The sequence below is a fragment of the Anomaloglossus baeobatrachus genome, chromosome 2 (assembly GCF_048569485.1).
Source record: "Anomaloglossus baeobatrachus isolate aAnoBae1 chromosome 2, aAnoBae1.hap1, whole genome shotgun sequence".
Lineage (NCBI taxonomy): Eukaryota > Metazoa > Chordata > Amphibia > Anura > Aromobatidae > Anomaloglossus > Anomaloglossus baeobatrachus.
In genome coordinates, this window is record NC_134354.1 from 662,161,872 (window position 1) to 662,183,058 (window position 21,187).

The following is a 21,187-nucleotide window of genomic DNA, read 5'->3' on the forward strand; positions in this document are numbered from 1 at the left end:
TGTTCTTTATTTTACAGCCCCCTTGGCTCATCCCATAACTGTAAAGTCCGAGTTCGGGGTTCGGATGCAAGTTCGTGTTATATCAGAACCCGAACGCAAACTTTACAAAACGTTCGGGCGAGTCTCCCGAACACCGAACGTCGGGGGGTTCGCCGATCCCTTTTGACTAGGACTAAAAACTTACCGTATGCCGTTATATATCCAAACTCACTTAATGTATGCAGTGTAACTGCAAAAAACTCACCAGATTGACAGAACTATTGTCCAAGTGTAAAAAGAACTCTGAACTCTGATCTCTGAATGTAAATTGCCTTGTTAACCCCCCCCCCCATCCCCGGTTAACGTTATATAATCATGACCCTTTTTTTTCCTACTGGTACCCCATGCTATTCCAACTCATGCCTCCCCATTTTAACTTGCAAAATCAATAAAAACATTTGAATCACAAATACAGCAGCACTTAGATTGGAATCAATTCTTAAATATCCTTAAATATTCTTAAAAATAGGAAGTGATGAAATATTGTTATCATTCAGAGACATTACCATCTCTGTGAAATTAGCTTTAACTATTTTCGCAGACATTTTAGTTTAGCAATCCTTGTAATATATGTTAATATTTAATATGTATTTAAACATCACTTCACCATTGATACTGTATTTAGTTTTAATTTACATAACAGGTTTTGTTACTTTTTAAATACAATATATTACTTTTTTAGTGCTCGCTCTGAGTTTTCTTAATGGTCAACAATTCTGCAGGTTGTAATTGAAAACACTTAATAAACATGTGAAATAACTGTAAAATGTTCCAATTTAACAAATAAATGTTAATCACTCTGCAATTTAAAATTATGCTATTTTCCAATATTCTACCTCTATCAATTCAATATCTCGTGCGGTCATTTAATAGAGGCTTTACTCAATAACAACCAACAGACCTATTAATCAGTGTTACTTATGATACTGTAAGCATCTTGCATAGCCTAAGGCTACTTTCACACATCAGTTTTTTGCCATCAGGTTCAATCCGGAAAAAAACGGGTAAAACGGATCCGGTACCGCATCCGTTTTTTCCCCATAGACTTGCATTGTTACCGGATTGTACCGGATGGCTTTGCGTTGCATCCGTTTTTTTCCGGATGCGGCAAAATTAGTTAATGCGGCGGCCGGAGGCAACGTAGCTTGCAACGTTTTTTTGTCCGGCAAAAAAAACGCAGCGCGCCGGATCCGGCGCGATACGGCGTGTTTTACAATAGAAGCCTATGGACGCCGGATCCGGCGTAATGCGGTAAAAAACGGATGCGGCCGCCGGATCCGTTTTTCTAAACTGAGCATGCTCCAATGTAATTAACAAAACGGATCCAGCCAAAAAACGGACGAAAAGGATGCAAAAACGGATGCAAACCGTATCCACCGGATCCGTTTTTTAACGGATCCGGCATAACGGATCCGTTAAAAAACGGATCCGATGGATACGGTTTTCACTTTTTTTTCAGGATCCGTTGGATCAGGAAAAAAAAGGACTGTGCCTGAATACAGAAAACTGATGTGTGAAAGTAGCCTAAATGTACTACTATTGGCAACACTGTCTCCGGACTTATCTTATTATCTTCCATCAAGCACATCTGTGACATCATTGTTTGGCAATTGCAAAAGGAGCTTTCAGCAGTGGATCTTGATGATTTACACCCTCAGTTGCATTTCTCATGCAACCATTGAAAGGGTTGTCCACTACTCAGACAACCCCTATTCAATTGCTATATATCAATGTGTAAAATAAAATCAGATAATGCTTCCGGTACCAGAGCCATTCTAACAACTTTGGTGCTGGAATCCCGGGGTTTGCATGACATTATTTCACGTAAGCTCTACACTCAATCAGTGGCCACTTTTCGGCCACTTTATCAGTTAAATTCGAAGGAAGTGAGAATGAGGTGACCGCTGACTGACTGCACGGGTCAAACAACAACACCGAAGGCCCGGCGCTGATGATGCCGGAATGGCACCAGAGCTAAGTACAGGCTGTTTATATTTCACGCAAGGGATTATAGCAATTGAGAAGGTGTTTTCTGAGTTGTGGATAACCAACTCATAATCTCAATGACAGCATTCCAAGGCCAATGTAAGTGCTTGTATATTTCTCTGTAGTGCTTATACTTGATATTGAATAAATCGAAATGTTTTGAAGATTTTGTTTCCATTTTTTTCATAATTTCCATATCATTAACAGAATTCCACAGATTTTCCTTCCTAATATTGCAATATCAATGTTGAGGAGCTTGTTTACAAAGTTGTCTTTATTTTGCATAGATTAATTCTATATTTAGACTGTAAAATTATGTTAAAGGATTATACACTATATATCATCACAATGAAAACAGAAGTAGGAAACTTATAAGGTGACGTTATGAGTTAAGATGTCATATATAAAGTAAAATTCCTTTAATTTGGCATCAATAGAAGCTAATGGCTGGCATACTCAAACACTAGATTATTAGATGATTCTAAAGGCCCCGTTACATGCTACGATTTATCTAAAGATATGTTGTCGGGGTCACGGTTTTCGTGACGCACTTCCGTCATCGTTAGCAATGTCGTTGTGTGTGACACCTACGTGCGACTCCGAACGATCGCAAGTAGGTTGAAAATCGTTGATCGTTGACACGTCGTTCAGTTTCAAAATATTGTTCGTCATGTGGAATGCAGCAGACATATTGCTACGTTTGACACCCTGCCAACGACGAACAACATCCACACAACCGCCTTGGTCAAACAATATATCGCTGAACGATGTTGCGTCGTTTGTGAGATGTGTACGTGTGACCGCTACTAAACAACCTATGTGCTATCTCGGCAAATCGTAACTACGACCTGGGTGTGTCACATCACTACTGAGATCGTCAGATAAATCGTAGCGTGTAATGGGGCTTTAAGAAAATATTTATATGCTTGTCAAAGTAGAGACTCATAAGTTTCGTAATTGTGTTTATCCTTAGCTCTCATGCTCTGCTCTGGTGGTATGGATCTAGTCATATACTCTGCATGACAACCACACTACTGAAAAGATCTAAATACATGGCATTATTCATTTTGTTCTTTTCAGAACCTTTAGCTTGTATTGATTACTGTTATTTTCTTTAAGGGTCAGAACTGAAATCTTGTGGTCATTGTGGAAAGGATTATAGATTAATGGAGAATGGTTCACAGATTGACTCTACTCTAAATGCTTGTCATTGCTGTGACTCTACCCATCAGGACTTGCAGGTATGGAATAATTACTATAACTAGAATAAAAGAGAATTGTGTCATGTTTAGCACATTTACAAATACTTTACTATTTAAGGGGTTAGCTATTTTATTTTTATTTAAAAAAAATGTGTTGGACAAAAGATTTTGTGGCATTTACTTACTAATATATTTTACATATTCTTTTTTTATGAAGTGCCGCTGGCTTTTTATAGTACTGCTTCAATTTCACTGGTATCTGCCACTGCAGGATATAGATATGGGTTGTATACAGTGGTGGAGGAGGAAGCTGACGACTCTTTTCTCCACCATTCATCTTGTGAATCTAAGTTTCTGCAAAGTGACTGCAGACTTTTACCCCAAGGTTGGACAACCCCTTGAAATCTTCTCAGCATCTTACAGGGTGCCCCCACTTCAAGGTGTTTTAATTCTAAAAATATTCTAGGATCATAATAAAATACACCCTTAGATATTCCAAAGTGAATAACTCTGCAACTTTACAGAAATTACTGCTACAAACGAAACATGATCTAATGTAACGTGTAGATAATGAGACAACAGCGGAAGGAAGTCACAGCCTAATAAAGTGATTCTATTTCACATGTAGGGAGATGGTATCTACAAACATACACTTTTGTGTTACTAGTTATATTCCTTTTACATGTTCTCTTGTTTGCATTTATAGCATTTCTCACCCTGAATCTCCAGTAGTGGAAAAATTAAGGCTTTGCTAGCTGCCCTTCACCGCGGCAGCCGGACTAGAGCAGACTTCTGCAGTAGGCAGTCTCCGCTCAAAATAATGACCAGTTCTGGCGTTGCTAAGCCCTACTGCCCATTTAGGGGGTTTTGTTTAAAATTATGTCCGATCTCTCTTGTTTTCTGTGATTTTTTTTTTCTGCTGTTCCATTACACACAAAGGAAATAAACATTTGTATGAAAAAATGTGTAATTGCAATACTTTTCTGGGAGAAATACTTCATTTTCTGGACTAATTTCAAGAGTACCAGCAGTTTTGACCAAACACATCTACAAACAACTTCCATTAGAAATTGAGTTAGATTTCTTGATGCAGAGCTGCCCAAAGTCTGAAGTATCAAATTGTTAGGGTGAACACTTTGAAATGTTCACTAGTTGCCTGCTCCTGATCTAATTGGTATGGATCAAGTGCATGCATGAAAGAATGACATCAGACAGAGTCAGATGTAACCTCTCCTTGATCAGAGAATGGCACGGCTCCAAGAGAGAACTTTATTTCAACAGAGCGTCAACTTATATAAACTAGGAAAAGGGGCATGGTCAGCTCTACAGTGGGCATGTTCAGATGTTTCCATTGGTAAGTGAGTTGGTCAATGGGTTAGTCCATGGGCTGATCAATGGGCCGGTCAGTGGGTTGGTCCATGAGATCATCAGTGGGTTGGTCCTCTTCTCCCATCTGGACATTCCTTGCATTAGTATGGACAGGGTGTGGAGAACAGGAAATGGCGGCCATCTTAAATGCATGTCACACCATGATATAGATGAACTATGTAAGGTGAAATAATACGCTTCATCGATGATATCCCCAACCACCTATGTCTCGAGGTTAAGTATTTGATCCATTGGCAGTCCTTAACAAAATGATCCCCAAACTACAACCTTAACACAACCATATTTTTTTATTGAAATCTTTAGTTTTCACCAAACATGTCTTCTGGTATTAAGCCTAGAAGATTATGGGGAATAAATGAGATAGTTCTTCCAATATCCTCCCTCGGGGAGCAATCACATGATAGTATTTTACAGTCCTCAAATATTGGTCAGACCTCAGGTCTCCTAACCTAAACTGACAACTTCATATATGTCATATAATATGAGGCTGATAATTATGGTCAGGAGACCCAAAGTTGAGCCAGGAGTTGGTGACCTTACTATGTTGATACTAGTTTTAGATCTGTTAAATAAGTGATATATCTGTATTTTTGGTTTAAGAAATTATTGCAAAATCTGAGTATTTTTGTCTTACATCGATGCATCCCACCTTTTTAACATTAAAAAAAACTTTACAAGGGGTGTCCTAATATTTTCACATGAATGCACAGTGAGAGAGAATGAGAAAAAGAGAAGTTACTTCTGTCACTTGATTCATTTGGAAACTGCACTATCACTATATGCAGCATCAGGGATGAAATAACAACACATCTATAAGAAAATGTGTTTCTTGTCAAACTGAAACTTTTGTGGTAGCAAAAATATAACCTGCACGTGATTGTGTACTTTAACTAATCTGTATATAATAAATGGTGATATAATATTTCCTATACTTTTTAGTGATAATAGTGTGTCTGTATGTGAATACCATACATACAGTGTGTCCACCCATATCCTGTCCACATCCATTAACTTGAGAACGGCAGCAGCTATAGGAATAGAAGTGGTGTCTAGGTATAGTAAAGTAGCCATGCGTTACACAATGAAACCACCTATAGCGCCACCTGGTGGAAACCAACAGAGTTAGCATTTTTATCTCAAAAATGGAACGAGATAGAGAAAAAAAGTGAATTACAAAGTTGTAGGGCATCATCAATTCAATATGAATCGACACCTTGCATTCAGAAATGCTATGATTAGAACGTGTAAAACTCACATGGCTGCGGACGTGAAGCAATACCTCATGGAGACCTTCCTACAAGTCATTGGGTATCGTGGCTGTGTGGAGTGGCCTCCACGCTCTCCTGACCTGATCCCATTGGACTTCTTTTTGTGAGGTCACATCAACCAGCAGGTGTATGCGACCCCTCCACCAACATTTTAGGACCTACGACAACGTATCACAGATGCTTGTGCAAACGTGTCACCTACCATATTGCACAATGTGCAGCAAGATACAGTATTCTGTCCAGAGTCCAGATGTGCATTGCAGCTGACGGTGGCCACTTGGACCATCAAAGTTAAATGAGCTCCATATGCGTGACCAGCATTCAATGTTTTGAGGGGGGTCATGGGTTTCATATCATAGCATTTCTGTGTGCAAGGTGTCGCTTCGTTTTGAATTGATGATGCCCTACAATTTTGTAATTCACTTTTTTTCTCTTTCTTGTTCCGTTTTCGAGATAAAAATGCTAACTCCGTTGTTTTCCATCAGGTGGCACTATAGGTGGTTTCATTGCGTAGCGCATGGCTACTTTACTTTACCTAGACACCACTTCTATGCCTACAGCTGCCGCTGTTCTCAAGTTAATGGCGATGGACAGGATATAGGTGGACACACTGTATGTATGGGCAGCATGGTGGCTCATAAGTTAGTACTGTTGCATTGCTGTGCAAGGGTCCTAGGTTCAAACGCCCTCCCTGTGTTTGCATGGGTTTTCTTCAACACGTGGGTTGCCAACTGTTCAGAAATTCCAGTACAGTCTATAAAAAAAGGGCACTTTTTTGCCCTGCCCATAATAAACATTTAAGGTGTCCGTGATGTTTTTGAAGCTGAAGAAACTTGTACAGATTATTTGACAGTTTTACAGTTTATAGTGAATGCAGCTGATGTCTTCATATTAGAATTATGGGCTATTGTGATGGATCACTTATAAATAGTGAACGGTTGACCCGGACTGTCAAAGTCCAGATCTATGCTGGTTCAGAAGTACCCATGCAATGACCCCGAGCCTGGTGTTCTCAGGGAACTCTAGGTATGTGGCACCCCTGACCTGGTCAGGCACCACTGAGTACTGCACCCATGCTGGGGGCAGTACAACACAGGTAATCCAGAAGGCTGACCGGGGTGTGATTACATAGGCGCATATTAACCAGGTCTCCCACATTGACCTATGAAGGGACCCCTGGGGAATCCAGGAGGGGGCATGGCCTCCATCTCCACTCAAGGGGTGTGGTAGAGAGTCTGGTTGCTAAGTTGCGGAGGCAGGCACAGAGGCGAGGGAGTAGTGAGCCAGTCAGTTAGTGAAGCTCAGGGAGAGAAGTCGCAAGGAAGAACCTGGAGGCTGTCACTAGTCAGACACCGCAGGTGCAGTGGTTGCTGGCAGGGGAGAACGGTCACCTGGTAGTGCCGCCCGTAAACCACCTAAGGCCGGAGTGCAGAGAGGTGGCTGGGTACGGGGACTGCCAGGTGAGGACCAGGCCTGCACGGTGTTACAGGTCTCCAGAGCAGGGGCCCATTCAGTTGGCCTGCTCAACCTGTAGGTGAGGGTACTTCATACCCTCCACCAAAACACCACAGAGTCCGCAGCCACGTAGCAACGAGAGGGCCCATAGATCACAAGAGGCAAGCAGCCAGAGTGACCTGGTCCAGGCTACAAACAAACAGGCCGATAAAGGGGAGAACAGGCAGAAGCAACTTCCCTGGGTGACCCCGTAGGACTACAAGTCTGGGTCACCACAAAAACACGAGGGCTAAGAAGGCGAGTCAGCAGCCACCCCCTAAGTCAGCCTAAAGGATCCTGTTTCCCACTTGGAGCATCACAGCATCGCCCGGGTTAACTCACCCCTGCCATCTGAAGTGAGTAAAAACCCTGAAAGACATTCCTGCTGTCCGTGTGAGTTCTTCTGCAACCTGTGGTACTACACTCCGACACTGGGCCCTGGGGCCAGCCTCACTCTCAGGAGGTCACTACATCTAACTGCATTCAACATCAGCCCCAGGTGTCCCATAAACTGCAGTGGCTGTCACCCTGAACGCAATACCGAGAGTGGCGTCACGAATCCCATAGAAGTCAACCTACCTGTGACCAGAAGGATCCAGGACGCGCCGTCCCTGAAGACCCTGAGACGACCTGAAGGTAACGGGGCCACGGGGCGGCACAGGTACCTATCAGGTGTCGACTACTTGAGTAATTAAAGAAAAAAACAAAGAAAAAGAAAGAAAATAGGGAAAAGCAGGCACGTTATACTTACCAGTCTCCTGTGCGGCTGTAACTCTACTTCCGGTGGCACTCATACTACTTTCGGGGCTGCTCTTTATCCTTAATACATATGCACTGCTTAACCAGCCCACCAGCAGTCCTGGCATTGTGATTGCTTGCAATCAGACAGAGCCCCACCCTGTGTGACAGTGTGACTGACTCCTTACAATAACACACTGTCTGCATGTCTATATTTGTTTAAAAACAAATGAATTAAAAAATTGGAGTAGGGTTCCCCCATATTATGATGCCCAGCATAGATAAAGCCTACAGCTACAGGCTGCAGTCCCTCAGCCATGTGCTTAACTTGGCTGTGTATGAAAATAAGAGGGACTGCATGTGCCTGCTCCATACAGCAGACATTCAGCAAGTCACAAATGCATTCATCTAACACCGGGTGCTGCAAATGGCAACCTGTAAGTATTGTAATGCAATCTATACATACACAATAATATTTGATAATAGAAGGGAAAAAAATACCATTTCAAAATAATGGTGTGCAAAAGGTGCCCAAGGTTATAGTCCTCTGGATCAGCCTTGCATAAATTTGTGATCCTAAAAAAAAACTTGTTCAGATGCTTTGTATATTAATTGCAGTTATTGCAATCTGTACCTTATCTTTCCTAGAACACAGTAAAGAATACCACAGAAAATAGAAAGTTTAAGTGTGTGGAATGTGGAAAAGCATTTAAGTTCAAACATCATTTGAAAGAACACTTTCGTATACATAGTGGTAAGTGTCTGGATTTGCACATTTTTATGCATTCATTGACTTAAAGCGAATCTGTCAGTAAAATCAATCTACCTCACCCTCCCAAACTGCATATTTGGGAATGCAGGTTACTGAAAGATAAAGCCATCAACACCTTTACATATTCTATCTGTTGCTGCATTCATGAGAAATCAGCATTTTAATTCATATCCAAATGAGGTGTTCAGTATTTATGCATGCCTCTCAAGACTGATTTCCCACCCAGCAGCAGTCTCATTAGCTTGCTTACTAGGTCACTGCCTTATTTCCTTGCCTGGCTCCTGAGGAAACACAGACAGTGAGCTATGAATCAAGCTAAACACGTTGGTGCTAGGTGGGAAAACAATTTTGGCAGGCAGAAGCTCTGGAAGTGCTTTGTCATAACCACAGAGCACTTAACCCATAATTTGCATATGAATGCTAATGATGCTAAGAAGTCTGGAATGCAGCAACAGATTGAAGACATAAAGATGTCATTGGATTTACATTTTAAAGACCAACTTATCCCTATATTGGTTGGTGGACAGGCAGTTCATCTTACGAACAGATTCCCTTTAAAGCCTTTTTCATGGGCAGATATATTAACTGCAACGAACCCTTATTCATAAGATAGTAATTCGATCTGTGATAATTTACATTCAAATTTAATAGTAATCAAAAGGGTTTTCTGTACTAACAATCACTTTTATATATGTATTCCTCACACCATACAGTTCACAGTTCATCAAATCCCTTGTCAACAAGCAATGATTTTTATCATCATAAAAAAACTGAGGGAAAAGTACAAATGAGCAAACTATTATTAGATGTTGGTCCACTTGATAGGATGACACTGTACAATATTGTGGAACAAATGTCTGTGCAGACAAATGTTCAATCAATTATTGGCTATTGTAAATGTCATGAGTGTGTCGCACCCTGCTGAAACCTGGGGTGATCTGAGAGCAGAAGATTACAGCATTTATTTGATCTCAGTTCCATTTTTAAATCCTCTCAGAAATTATCATGAGTAGGAGCAATTTTAATTCCATTTAGTGCTCATTAACATTTCTTTTCTATCCTGCTGAGATTGACTTGTAGATGTTAATCTCAGCTGCAGGTATACCCTTCTGATATATAAACCCACTCCTTACTCTTTGCTATGCTGGCTATAGTTCATTCTATGCTGACCTGTGAAGGAGTTGTCTCTGGAGAAAGCTGTGGTTCTGTTTCCAGCATTATTCTGTGGAGTCCCTCTCTGTAGAATAATTGGAGCTTCTCTTGTTGTTTCTGTTTTCCCTTGTTTGTCTCACATTCCTCGTGTTGCCTTGATATTGGTAGTAAGACTATTGTCTTGCTTGCCTGCTGCACACTAGTCCGGGCAGGTCCAGGGCTGGCCAGCCAGGGTCTAGGCATGTGATCGCGTCTAGGGATGTTACAAAACATAGGAATCAGCCACGGGTGAGTTAGGTGGTGACCCCTCTCCCCTGTTCCTATTGTCAAGGCCTACCTTCTTCACTGACGTACCCCATCTCTTGCACTGCGCCAAGCATTCCCTCGCCCCTGCGTGACAGTAAACTGTTCTCATAATTTAGGCCACTTTCACAAGTTCAATTTTCTTTTATCCATGTTTGTTAAGGATAGAACCCATACCTATTAGGTTACATGCCCAAGATCTGGGCAGGATGTCCTCTCCTGAGGGACCGCGAGTGTTCTCTGCCAGAGACCACAGCTGCCTGTGCTCACATCAGGTCTTGAGCCGCTGAAATCTACCTCTCTGTTCTCCCTGCGGAGAACACTTGTGGCTATGTGGCGGGCAAAATAAGCACAGTGGGAATGAGATTTCTAGAGATCCCATTGTGCTTTTACTGTATATCACAGCATTGTGGACGCAGCGATAACACGCTGCGTCAAAACGCTGTGAACCCTGATCATGGGCACACAGCCTTATAGTCTATGCATAGTCATGTAGTCATGTTTTTTTTTACAGGGACATGTTTATCATCCTATGTATTAAACATCTACCGCTCTTCTAAGAAGAAAGCTAACAAGGTTGCTAGCAATAATGGTGTACTTGCCTGTAGGAAAATGTGTACTATTTAAAAGGAAACTGTTTTTGATGGGTTAATGATAGAGGCTTTAACAGGAATCAGTCTGGGAGGAAAAAAAAAGGGGGGGGTTTAAATTCAGAGGTCTATAGGTACCGTGATACATAACGAGATCACTAGCGAGATTGCAGCTGAGCTATCTTGTTATGTGTGACACCTACCAGCGATCAGGCCCCTGCTGTGAGATCTCTAGTCGTTGCAGAATGGTCCAGGCCATTTTGTTCCAAGGCGATGGACCCATCGCTGTGTTTGACACTGTGTGACAGGGTCACAGTGACTGCTGAGATTGTTATACAGGTCTTCACTGCGACCTGTATTGTTCCTGCATCGCTGGTAAGATCTGACTGTGTGACATCTCACCTGCGACCTCCCAGCGACTTACCTGCGATCGTTTTCAGGATCGCTGGTAAGTCGTTGTGTGTGAATGGGCCTTTATATCCCTGAATAGAGAGTGAGAAGCTTGTAGAACTAATCAAATGTAAGGCTGTAACAATGAAAACAGTGTGTACAGTTTATGTGGTATAATAAGAATAGTACTTTCCTTTGTAGAAGTGCCCCCTTTGAAAACGTAAGTCCACAATTGCTGCAGCGTGAAGTTGTGATTGCCTGCGGGTAGTTAATGCGCTGGCTGGTGTCAGCAGAATGTCTAGAACACAGATCAGCGAGGTGGCAAGGAGAGCGGAGGCGCGGATTGGTAACCAGGGCCTAGGCCGAAGGCTTTCCTGAATACAAAATACGCGATGCAGGAGAGCGGGTGACGTCACAGTGCTCAGGCTTACCGAAGTGTTGCGCCCCGGGGCAGCCAAGCTGCTCAGATCCAGATGGTCCGTGGCTCGAAGGGGTTCCGGATTCGGGGGCACCGTCAACCAGTTTTAAATGAAAAGAAAAGAAAAATAAAATAATAAAAAGTCCGACTACGCCATTTGCGGTTTGCGGCCAGGGATGGTAGGGCCGCCGCTGCGGGTTCCCGCTGGGGATGATGGATGGGGCAGCATGGATAGTGGATCCCTCTGCAATCAGGGCTTTTCCTCAGGGGTAGGTGAAAGGTTAACATGGAGGCGCAGTGCAATGAAGCAGTCCAGATAGAGAGTGCAGTTTGATTGTCTTTACTTACTGGCTTCACGCCCTGGGGACGTACTGGATCCCAGGTGCGCCCGTGTCCCTGATTGCTGTGCTAGCCAACCTGGTGCCACTCTCCACCTTTGCACTCTGGTGTATGTGGGTACTCCTTGGCGTGGAGCACTTGGAGGTCCTTCTGGTGTTTGGGTCCTGCCGCAGTCAGCTTGGACTATTTAAGGGAATTTCTCCCAGTCCCCTCTTTGCTGCTGATGCCTCGGACGTTAGTGGTGGCAGATGAGTCCTGGAAACCCACCCGCCTGGCAGAGTTAACAGATGGCTTGAAATCCTGATCTGTTCTGGGATCTGCACCCTGTGCGTGCAAAGTACTGTGAGCCCTGGATGTCCACCCCACATGATCCCTCTGTCCTTGGAGCTTGATCACTCGCTCTCCAGCTACTTTCCTCCTCTGAGTGGCTGATCTTTCTACTCAGGTCTTTGCGGATTATTTACTACTTTCAATGTGTCTCAAGAGTCTGTTGTCTGTCTTGACACCTTTCCTTTTTACTCCTCTCCTCAACTCACAACTCCTTCCTCTTTCACTTCCTTTCTCCGACTGACTAGCCACACTCCCCAGGTCACTTTCTCCTCCCCCAGGTCTGGTCTCTTCCTCCACAGTAGGCTGCCTGTCATCTAACAGTGCCCAGCATCTGTCATCTGGCTAAGTGAGTCTCCCAGCCGGGTACAGCGAGTGTAAATGTCCTGGTGTGCATGTGTACTGACTGGCACAGTCATGTAGGACCCGAGCTGTTACCTTGTTTTTGTGAGACCTGGTTACCGCAGGGGCGTCACATTCCCCCTTGGTTAAATCCAGCACGTCCGCGGTCTTTAATTCAAACAGGTCATACTGCAGTTTTGACATGCATAACATTTTCAAACATTTTCAAACAATTCTACCCTTGTGGGAGGCATATTTCCTTGAACGTTTCAACCTGGTCTCACCTTCCTTACCACCCGCCACCCAGAGTTTCTGGCACCACTGCTTAGTGGTTTTCCACCCAAAATCCCTTGTGTCCTTTTGTTCCTGGATGAGCAACAAGGTGATAAAGTCCTGGGAGAGCATCACCGGTTCCTGTGGTGACAGGGTTCTGGCCTGCTTCACCACAGACGCTTCCTGTGCCTGCTATTTTCCTGGGAACAGTCCTGTAAAGCAGGCTGCAGGTTTAACCAGGTTTAGCACACAATAGTGTAACTTTTTACATTGAAAGTTTGTGTCACTTCCAGTCCTGTGACTTAGGTCCATGTTTACTGGTTAATTTCTTTCAAAGCATTACTTTTGCAACATTTCAAAACATTCAAGGCATTCTCTTCCTCCCCAGTTGGCTGCCTGTCATTTAACAGTGCCCAGCCCTGTCATCTGGCTTAGTGAGTCTCCCAGACAGGTACAGCGAGTGTAAATGTCCTGGTGTGCTAGTGTGCGTGTGTACTGACTGGCACAGTCATGTAGGATCCGAGCTGTTACCTTGTTTTTGTGACACCTGGTTACCGCAGGGGCGTCACAGAAGCCTCTGCAGGAAAAAATAGTCCAACTAGTTTCAAAGCCTTGCAAGCCTTCTTCTTCAGGGATATAAAATTGGATAAGACACATTTTCCTACAGGCAAGTACCTCATTATTTCTAGCAACCTTGTTAGCTTTCTTAGAAGCGTGGTAGATCCTTAATGTATAATTTTTGTATCTTTCTTTTGACAGGGATACACGGCCCCTGCCTTCTACCTGCAGCTCTACAGTCAGATCAATAAAGATCTTTTTGTATTTCATCCTAGTGTGAGTGCTGGTGTTTTTTTGTTACTGTTAGTCACAGTTAGGCTATGTGTGCACGTTGCGTTTTTTCCCGCGTTAATGCTGCATTTTGAACTGCAGCATTTCAGTGCCAATTTGCATGCATTCTGCTTTCCGAGCAAAGTCTATCAGAAGTCCAAAAATTCAATGCGCACGCTGTGTTTTTATACGCAGCATTTTGGATGCCAAAAATCGCTGGGGAAAAAAAAGCAGCATGTCACTTCTTTTGTGCGTTGTAGCTGTGTTCTCCCCCCATTGAAATCAATGATGTGGGTCAAAACGCAACCAAAATGCACTTGGACTGCATTTGTGGTGCTTTTTTGACAAACAAAACGCAGGTCTTTCAGTCTCTCTCTGTCAATGTCGGTCAATCTCTCTCTGTCTGTCGATGCTGGTCAATCTCTCTCTGTCTATCGATGTCGGTCAATCCCTCTCTGTCTCTCGGTCGGTCTCTTTCTCTGTCAGTTGGTCGCTCTGTCTCTCTCTCTCTGTCCTTCGGTCGGTTTCTCCCCCTCTCTCATACTCACCGATCACCGGCGTGGCGCTGCACAGCTGTCACACTGCTCCGGCGGCTTTTCCTCTTTTGAAAATGCCGGCCGCTCATTATTCCATCTTGTATTCCCTGCTTTCCCTGCCCACCAGTGCCTATGATTGGTTGCAGTCAGACACGCCCCCATGCTGAGTGACAGCTGTCTCTCTGCAACCAATCACAGCCGCCGGTGGGCGGATCTATATCGTGTAGTAAAATAAAGAAATAAATAATTAAAAAAAAACGATGTGTGGTCCCCCCAATTTTGATATCAGCCAGGGTAAAGCCACACGGCTGAAGACTGGTATTCTCAGGATGGGGCACTCCACGTTATGGGGAGCCCCTCAGCCAGCAGCCACCCGGAATTGCCGCATCCATCAGATGCGACAGTCTCGACACTCTACCCGGCTCATCCCGAATTGCCCTGGTTCGGTGGTAATCAGGGTAATAAGGAGTTAATGGCAGCAGCCCATAGCTGCCACTAAGTCCTAGGTTAATCATGGCAGGCGTCTCCCCGAGAAACCTTCCATGATTAACCTGTAAGTTAAAGAAAATAAACACATACACCCGAAAAAATCCTTTATTTGGAATAAAAGACAAAAAAACACCCTCTTTCACCACTTTATTAACCCTTAAATACCCATCCAAGTCAGGCAAAATCCACACGACATCCCACGACGCTCTCAGCTCTGCTACATGAAGCTGACAGGAGCGGTCACAGACCAGACCGCTCTCTGTCAGCTCCACGGAGCAACTGAAGTGAGCCGCGCGATCAGCGATGACATCACTCAGGTTACATGCGGCCACTGCTGGATCCTCCTACTGTGAGAGCAAGCTGGCTGAGTGACTGAAGTGAGCTGCGCGATCAATGATAACAACACAGGTGAGTTGCGGTCTCAGGTGGAGGACTCCAGCTGATCGCGCTGCTCACTTCAGTCACTCAGGGGATTAGCAGTCACCGGTGAGTCCTTCACGGGTGAACGCTAATCAGGACGCGACACATAGATAGAGCCGCGGTATGACAATGAAGTCAGATGAAGTTCATCCGAGTTCATTCTTATCGCTTATTTCTTTTTTTGACAAACGAAGTATTTACAGTTTTAGAGGGTGCATTCTTTTCCGCACTGCACAGAACGCAACGTGCGCACATACCCTGAAAACTGACCAGTGCAAATCTATGGGTCTTTGAAAAACTTGGACAAAACACTGATGTTACCCTATTTGCATTCGACTGATGTCTGATTTTATTGACTCTGCTAGGAGAAACTTGAGAAACCTCCATTAATTTTTTATTTGTTTGTTTGTTTTTTTAATGAGATAAACTGATGAAAATATGATCCAAAACATTGATGAAAATTGGTTCCTTTTTTCACGTATAGCAAGAAAAACTAGTATCACAGTTTGCTGCTTTGATAAAACCAGATGGCTAGGATTTTCTCATTATGTATGGCTCAATTGACAGTATTACCGTACCAATTACCTGACAATCTATTTCTAAATTGTGTTTTTTGTTTGTTTTTTTCTTATATTATAACTATTTCCTAGATGTTTGTCACTTAGGGGTACTTTACACGCTGCGATATCATTACCGATATCGCTAGCGAGCGTACCCGCCCCCGTCGGTTGTGCGTCATGGGCAAATCGCTGCCTGTGTCTCACAACCTCGCTTACATCCGTCACACGCACTTACCTGCCTGCTTTCCAAGGGGGTGGTTAGTGCGGCGTCACAGCGACGTCACACGGCAGCCGTCTAATAGCAGAGGAGGGGCTGAGATGAGCGGCTGGAACATGCCGCCCACCTCCTTCCTTCCTCATTACCGGTGGACGGCAGGTAAGGAGATTATCGCCGCTCCTGCGGTGTCATACATAGCGATGTGTGATGCCGCAGGAACGAGGAACAACATCGCTACTGAAAAGACAACGATATTTGGTGTTTGGACGATCTCTCCAACACCAACGATTTTTACCACTTTTGTGATCGTTGTAGATCGCTCGTATGTGTCACACACTGCGATGTCGCTAACAACGCCGGATGTGCGTCACAAACACCGTGACCCCAACGATAAATTGTTAGCGATGTCGCAGCGTGTAAAGTACCCCTTAGTCACTTACTTCTTGATTAACTTGTGCTGGACTTATTCTTGAAAACAGTGACCAATCTGAGAACACTGGGTGATAATGTTAAAGTCTTAGGAAAGAGAATTGCAGAAACCAAAGACACTAATGACAGAACTGTGATGTGAATTTCAGTCATCTGTTTCTTATAATAGCTTAGATAACTATGTTGATACCATAAACCATGTTCATTGGTTTGTCCTGATGAATAAGCGGTAAAAGCAACCAGGAAGCTAAGACTAAAGCGGGCTTTACACGCTGCGACATCACTAGCGATGTCGCGAGCGATAGCACCCGTCCACGTCGGTGGCGCGTCACGGGGTGATCGCTGCCGTAGCGAACAATATCACTAAGGCAGCGTCACATGCTCTTACCTGTTCACCGACGTCGCTGTGGCCGCCGAACAATCTCTCCTTTAAGGGTGAGGTTCGTTCGGCGTCACAGCAGCGTCACCAAGTGGCCGCCCAATAGAAGCAGAGGGGCGGAGATGAGCAGCCGGAACATCCTGCCCACCTCCTTCCTTCCTCATTGCCGGCAGCCACAGGTACGATGTTGTTCCTCGTTCCTGCGGTGTCACACATAGCGATGTGTGCTGCTGCAGGAATGACGAACAACCTGCATCCCAAAGCAGCAACGATATTTGGGAAAGGAACGACGTGTAAACGATCAACGATTAGGTATTTTGCATTGTTAGCGGACGCTCATACGTGTCACACGCAACGACGTCGCTAACGAGGCCGGATGTGCGTCACGAATTCTGTGACCCCCAAACAACATCTCGTTAGTGATGTCGTTGCGTGTAAAGCGGCCTTTAGGCTGGAGTCACACTTGCATGTAACTCGCACAAGGATCGCATCCCCCAGACCGGCCGGCAGTTCTCCCGATGGTTCTTGACTCTTCTGTATACAGGGTCCTGACTGAGACATCCAGCTGCATGTCTTTTTTCAGCACCCAAGTGAGATTTTCTTATACATGTCTTCACGTGAACCACTAGTGCCAACCAGAGTGTCAGCATGAGTGCCCTCTATAGGCCAGTGTCCATCACTATACTCCCAGTCTGCACAATACATTTTATATCATGCCACTAATTCTTTGACTAGGAAATTAACGTGTAGCTTCGTACAGTATATCTGTGCCATGGGAAGTCACACGCTAGCAATCACTTACAGTAGGTTAATACATTACTATTATTATTACTACATTCACATAGTTAAAATTACTTGTCTTGAATATAATTTGCTTTATCTGTTTTTGTAGGTGAAAAACCCTATGAATGTTCCAAGTGCAAACGAAGGTTTTCACATTCTGGATCCTACAGCTCTCACTTAAACAACAGGAAATGTTTTCCCTCCAATGAAAGTAATTCTATGGTGCCCCCATTAATGAATTCATGTTCCCTCCCTGGAGGACTTGCCTTTGGGCAAAAATATAGTGATGAAGTCACAATGAAACATTCCCATAGTAAAAACTGGCTAATTTACCATCCAATTGCTGAACCTTTACCTGACCCACATGTCGCATGGTGTAGCCATGATTTTAATGACATCCCTGGATCACCGGAGAACATTTCATTCGATACAGCTTTAAGTGCACATTTGAAAAAGGCTCAAGGTCTTTGGCATTTTGGTAATGGTTGCTGGAGGAATATGCAAGAAATCAGATTCAACAGGTGGCCAGAAGATGATCTTAGGCAATGGGACTCTTTAAGGAAACAAGAAATGGCCCACCAGAGTGCAACTATCCTTCAGTGTGGAAAGTACAATCCAGAAACAGTGTTTAGTAGTCAGCACTATGAAACTGGTCAAACTGCAATGTCTTTATCCCATTACACTAGAGACCCCTCAACTGAAAGTATAGGAAAGAATTCAGTGAAATATACAAATACACCACAAAAAAATCCCAGTACTAAGAACATACAAACTGAAAAAGAACTGCAGGCTACAAAAATCATTGAAGGTGACCAGATGTCTCCTATCTACAAATTGGAAATTCCACAGCCCCGCCATTCAGGTCAACACTGTAGCTCAGAGCAAATCAAGCCAATTTCCATTAAAACTATTCATGAATCATCCAACAGTGCCCCAAAAGAATCCCAAAATGAGCCACTGGACCTATCTGTTCCAAGAATACGTTCCATCCCACATGCGAAGTCACATTTAAGTGAGGAACCATTGAAACTTGCAAATTATACATTTAGAAGTAAAGGTTCCAGCTCAGACTTATTCTCACCTTACACTGAGTCACAGCACGGGTCCCACAATTTGCCATATCTTTTGCCAGATGTCTTGCACAACTTCATTCAGAGCCGTTATCCATTTCTTCAAATTAACCACAGTTTCAGTGGACTTTCATTCTGTCCCTTCATAAACTGCTTTTATGGAAACCAGCCAGACAGCTTAACCAGATGTGAAGACTCCACACCAATGGTGAGTCAACCCCTAGTCCTCTAAATAGTATTCTCAATGCATGTAGCTTGTAGCTCGTGTGCATTGACAAGCTGCCTGTGCAGATGTGCAAAGAGGTTTTATGGATTCTTAAGTCGCCGAAAAGAGTGTGCACTGCAATAGAGGCTGAATCTGGAACTATGTGTATAGAGGTATTTTCAGTATTGTCTCCTAAAATCTTTGTTTACAATGGTGAATACTTCCATACGTAGAGAGTAGTGATGGTCGGATCCAGACTGTAAAAGTCTAGATCTGCACGGTTTCAAAAGTACCTGAGTGCCAGGCCCGAGCCCAGAGTTCTCTGGGAACTCTGGGTAATGATCCGGATAGGGCAACTCAGGAAATAAAAAAAAAATTACAGAAAAAATAAAGCAAGCGCAATATACTTACCAAATCTAAGGTGCAGCTGTAACAGCTTCCGGGGCAGCTCATTCTACTTCCAAGGCTACTCATTATCGCTCATTCATATGCACTCCCACTGGCAGTCCTGGATTCTGTGATTGATTGCAGTCAGATCGTGCCCACACCCCATGTGACAGCGTGTCTGACTGCTTGCAATCACAGACCCTGGTTGCAGGTCCTTATTGTGGTGTAAAAATGAATAACTAAAAAAAATTGGCGTGGGGTCCCCCTATATTATGATACCCAGCACAGATAAAGCGTACAGCTACAGGCTGCATCCCCCAGCCGTGCACGTATCTTGGCTGTGTATCAAAATATGAGGAACCGCATGCGGCTTTTTTATTATTATTATTATTTAAATGAATAAATAAATAATTAAAACGGCGTGCTGTACCCCTAATTTTAATACCATGCCATGATAAAGATAACAGCTGGGGACTGCTATTCTCAAGTTCTCAGGCTGGGGAAGCCCATTATTATTGGAGCCTCCTACTCTAAAAATGCAGCCCGCAGCCACCTAAAATTGTGACAACCATTAAATGCGACAACCCTGGAACTTTACCTGGCTCATCCCTGGAGCAGAGGCAATCGGGGTAATAAGGGGTTAATGGCAGCTCACAGCTGCCACTAATCCCTAGATTAGTAATGGGAGGCGTCTATGAGATCCCCCCATTACCTACAGTGCCTTGCAAAAGTATTCAGCCCCCTTCAATTTTTCAACCTTTTCCCACATTTCAGGCTTCAAACATAAAGATAAAAATTTTAATGTTATGGTGAAGGATCAACAACAGGTGGGACATAATTGTGAAGTTGAACGAAATGTATTGCTTGCTTTACACTTTTGTAAAAAAAGAATAAACTGAAAATTGGGGCGTGCAATATTATTTGGCCCCTTTACTTTCAGTGCAGCAAACTCGCTCCAGAAGTTTGAGGATCGCTGAATGATCCAATGTTGTCCTAAATGACTGATGATGATAAATATAATCCACCTGTGTGTAATCAAGTCTCCATACAAATGCACCTGCTCTGAGATAGTCTCAGTGTTATGTTTAAAGCACAAAGAGCATCATGAAGACCAAGGAACACAACAGGCAGGTCCATGATACTGTTGTGGAGAAGTTTAAAGCCAAATTTGGTTACAAAAAGATTTCCACAACTTTAAACATCCCAAGAAGCACTGTGCAAGCGATCATATTGAAATGGAAGGAGTATCATACCACTGCAAATCTACCAAGACCCGGCCGTCCCTCAAAAATGTCATCTCAAACCAAGAGAAGACTGATCAGAGATGCAGCCAAGAGGCCCATGATCACTCTGGATGAACTGAAGAGATCTACAGCTGAGGTGGGAGAGTCTGTCCATAGGACAACAATCAGTTGTACACTGCATAAATCTGGCCTTTATGGAAGAGTGGCAAAAAGAAAGCCATTTCTCAAAAATATGCATAAAAAGTGTTGTTTAAAGTTTGCCACAAGCCACCTGGGAGACACACCAAACATGTGGAAGAAGGTGCTCTGGCCAGATGAAACCAAAATCGAGGGCACAATGTCAAACGATATGTTTGACATAAAAGCAACACAGCTCATCGCCCTGAACACACAATGCCCACTGTCAAACATGGTGGTGGCAGCATCATGGCAGCATGGTTTGGGCCTGCTTTTCTTCAGCAGGGAAAGGGAAGATGGTTAAAATTGATGGGAAGATAGATGGAGGATGGACCATTCTTGAAGAAAACCTGTTGGAGTCTGCAAAAGACCTGAGACTGGGATGGAGATTTGTCTTTCAACAAGACAATGATCCAAAACATAAAGCAAAATCTACAATGA

At 43.6% G+C, this 21,187-nt stretch overlaps 1 protein-coding gene across 1 annotated transcript in view; it reads left to right on the forward strand.

Moving 5' to 3' along the window:
- The window catches only part of LOC142289948 (zinc finger E-box-binding homeobox protein zag-1-like), a 140,199-nt gene that overhangs the window by 108,361 nt on the left and 10,651 nt on the right, over nucleotides 1-21,187 (forward strand). Inside the window, exons 7-9 of the mRNA XM_075333887.1 lie at nucleotides 3,145-3,266; nucleotides 8,765-8,870; nucleotides 17,773-18,941. Coding sequence (XP_075190002.1) covers nucleotides 3,145-3,266; nucleotides 8,765-8,870; nucleotides 17,773-18,941 — 1,397 coding nt within the window. The remainder of the gene's footprint in view (nucleotides 1-3,144; nucleotides 3,267-8,764; nucleotides 8,871-17,772; nucleotides 18,942-21,187) is intronic.